This window comes from Melanaphis sacchari, unplaced genomic scaffold (assembly GCF_002803265.2).
Source record: "Melanaphis sacchari strain LSU unplaced genomic scaffold, SCAv2.0 Contig329_pilon_pilon, whole genome shotgun sequence".
Lineage (NCBI taxonomy): Eukaryota > Metazoa > Arthropoda > Insecta > Hemiptera > Aphididae > Melanaphis > Melanaphis sacchari.
Genome location: NW_020271198.1, coordinates 3,805 through 7,310, shown reverse-complemented (window position 1 = coordinate 7,310; position 3,506 = coordinate 3,805). Strand labels below are relative to the sequence as shown.

The 3,506-nt window shown below is 30.6% G+C and overlaps 1 protein-coding gene across 1 annotated transcript; it reads right to left on the bottom strand.

Annotated features, from left to right (window-relative positions):
* Positions 1–24: 24 nt before the first annotated feature.
* Positions 25–2,700, bottom strand: LOC112596511 (piggyBac transposable element-derived protein 4-like; the record flags this gene model as incomplete). Its single annotated transcript, XM_025342224.1, has 3 exons — positions 2,598–2,700; positions 1,177–1,272; positions 25–1,007 (listed from the first exon to the last, which is right to left on the bottom strand). Coding segments are annotated over exons 1-3 (1,182 nt in total), but the record flags the coding sequence as incomplete, so codon positions are not given.
* Between the last annotated feature and the right edge of the window lie 806 nt (positions 2,701–3,506).

Genomic DNA, 3,506 nt, shown 5'->3' with positions numbered 1-3,506 from the left:
ATGTCGTGTAGTTAATATTGTGACGTCCCTCTTGTCCCTCCATTTGGCTATGACGATCCCATCAATATTTTCCCTTCCAACTATTTCATTTGGTTTTAGTTTAGCCTTGGTTACTTCTGGTAATTTAACTCGGTTTGATCGTAATGTTCCTACCAGGTGTGTTTTGTTTTTTAAAAGTTCATACGCTAATGGCACGGAGGTATAAAAATTATCAGTGATTATTGTCCGCCCAGCATTCAAATACCTCTGACTTAAGTCCAACACTACTCTGCATCCTAGGCCTTTCCCATCGACTTGACTTTTTCCAGCATATATTTGCACATTATACGTATAGCCATTCGTTCCGCATAACTTTAATAACAACTTTACCCCATATTTGTGCGCTTTTCCTGGTATATACTGCCTAAAAGTCAACCTCCCTCTAAAAGGGACCATTGTCTCATCAACAGCTAAAAACTCATCAGGTTCAAATATTTTTTGAAAATTTTCAATTAACTTATCAATTAAATCGCGCACTTTATAAATCCTATCGTCAGGAGCTTTTTCATTGTCCAAAAAATGTAAAAATCTAAGAATTAATTCAAACCGATTTCTTGACATAATTTTTTGCACTACATTATTTTTATACCTTGTAATTATACTCCAATAGTCTTCCAAAGTGGGCATTTGAACTAACCCCATCCAAATAATTAAACCAAAAACCTTTTTTATTTCCTGTTGATCTGTGGGAATCCATTTAGAAAATCTACTAGATTTTGTCAATCTGTTTTTCGATAAAAACTGTTGGGCATTTTTATTGGTTTCTTCGACTATAAGCTCAATTATTTCATTAGTCAAAAATAAATTCAAAATATCCCACGCAGTAGAATCAACTGATATATCAATTTTTAGTCCAGAATTATTATAAAATTTCAGTGGTTTTTGATAATTTCCAGTTACATTTGTCCAAGTTTGCGATGCTACAGAAATATTACTCGAGATGCTTGGTTCATTATTATCACTTAGCTCTATAGAGAATTCAAAATTATAAAAATTATTTACGGAATATGATAATAATTCGAATAATAAAATCTTAACATAAAATTTCTATAAATATTTACGAAATGACAATCTATAATTTTTTACTTTTGATGGAATAGTAAGATATAAAGATGTAAAATATATAAATTTTCTTACCACTTAGGACTTCAGACTCCGAAGAACTGATGGGATTAAACGTCTTGTCTGCATCTGAATCATCAAATTCACTTAGTGAACTTTCGCTATTATCTTCTAATAGTGCAGTTATAAAATCATCATTTAATTTTACTCTTTTTGGTCGCGGATACATTTTAAGTATGATAAATAAATATTTGTTATAAAAAGAATACGCAGCATTAAACTATACGTGACCGCCGGTAGTCAAATGGCGTATAAGTAATATTGACATTATCACTACGCCACGTGCCCGCCGGCTACCACATATTATCAATACAAAAATAATATTCACGAGACCGAGGTAATTACATCGATATCAATTTTGTATTTTTCTGTCGAATAGTACTATAAATATCGACGATAACATTTTAGGAATCCCGATGAAATACGCCGTGGCGTCCAGAAATAAATAACCAAATAACCGCCGGCGGGCACATGGCGGTCAACGTGTTAAGTACATATATTACTTAAACTGAAAAAGAATGCATGTATTATTATTGTACCTCAAAAATGACATGGATGAATGAAGTATTTTTTTCAAGTGTAGAAGGTAGAATGTAAAAATATTTATAGGTAATAAATTATTATATAATATGCTTTAATACGCATTTTATAATAATTTTTTAATTTTAATTTTGAATATTAAGTGAAATATTTTGTAACATTAAAGGTAGGTATTTTATTCACAAGTATTATTACTAATAGGAAAAAGTTATACATACAATCTAGGCAAAGATTAAAAATACCTAGCTAAAAACTTTTTTTAATAAAATATTTTTTGAAAAAAAAAACAGGAAAAAATAAAAAAATGTTAATTCATAGTATCATATATATTTTAAATTCACAATCACAATGACATACATCGTTTATCTATCCGTACTTATTTATTATATTTTCAACAAACTGATTTCCTTTTGATAATAATTTGTTGTGTATACACCTTGGATTCTATCTTGTGTGTTCAATCCATGGAATATCATCTTTTTCCCAATTATGTAAGATGAGTCCACAGCAAAAACATTTAACAATATCTTTTAAAATTTAAAACCGCTTTCAGCTAATGAGTATTTATCTTGAGATGAAGTTAACGGGAATAAATTGAATGTTTTCAATCTTGAAGAAATTTTGTATATTCTGGGTATTTAGGATATGTATTATTTTGTACTAAAGAAACTAGTGAACAAAAATTGTTGCTAAAATTTGGAAAATTCATTTTTGTAAAATAAAGAATTTTTAAATAAATAATAGTTCTTGATCGAATGATGGTTTAACACTAACTAAACTGAACTAGATTAGATTATTAATTTTAAAGTTTGAAAAAAATTTAAATTTAAAATTGCAGTGTTACCAATATAAATAAACTGTTTTTGTGTTACACAGAAAAAAAATGGGTATATAACTTTCTTCTCTATCATCTTCATTTTCGTGGTCTTCATCATCGCTGTCTTCACTATCATCTTCATGGTCATTGTCATCATCACTATCATCATCATCATCAATCATTATCATCATCATCACTGATTCATGGACGAATCCCCGTAATACATTTCCCCGTTAGACATTTCCCCGTTACGCTTTCCCCGTCCAATATTTCCCCGTCCAGCGATTTTCCCCGTTGGACATTTCTTCGTCAAAAGAAGGATATACAGGGTGATTTTTTTATCAAACAACACTTATTATTTCCAAAAGTATTCATTTTTTTGAAAATATTTTTTTACATAGTTTCAAATTGTTAAAAAAACAACATTTTTATAAAAAAATTATTATTGTTTTCAACTGAAGAAAATTTAAAAATATTATCTGACCAGTGTCATTGGTTTATTGATGGTACATTTAAGTCATCCCCACAACTCTTTACTCAGCTTCTTACAATCCACGCAATAAAATACGACACAGTATTACCGTTAGTGTTTGCACTTGTGCCAAATAAAACACGTGATAGTTATACTAAAATTATAAAAGAACTTCTAAATTTGGAAAACAATTTACGGCCAGCAAGTGTTATGGTTGATTTTGAACAAGCGCTTTTAGGTGCGATTGCAGACGTTTTCAAGGACATCCGAATAAGAGGCTGCTTTTTTCATTTTGGACAATGCATATGGAGAAAAATACAGTGTGTAAGAATTTGGTAGTTTGCTAGGCTACCAAAAGCTACCCACGACCAAAGGGGAACACTTCGGTCGTGACCTATGAGCCGCACCGCGTGTTAGCCCGAAGGCTAAGTCGGTGGAACTCATAGGCTTTGTACACGCAGTGGTGAATGAACACCAAAGATTTATTTAAAAAAAGGGAAAAGAAGACATAATATA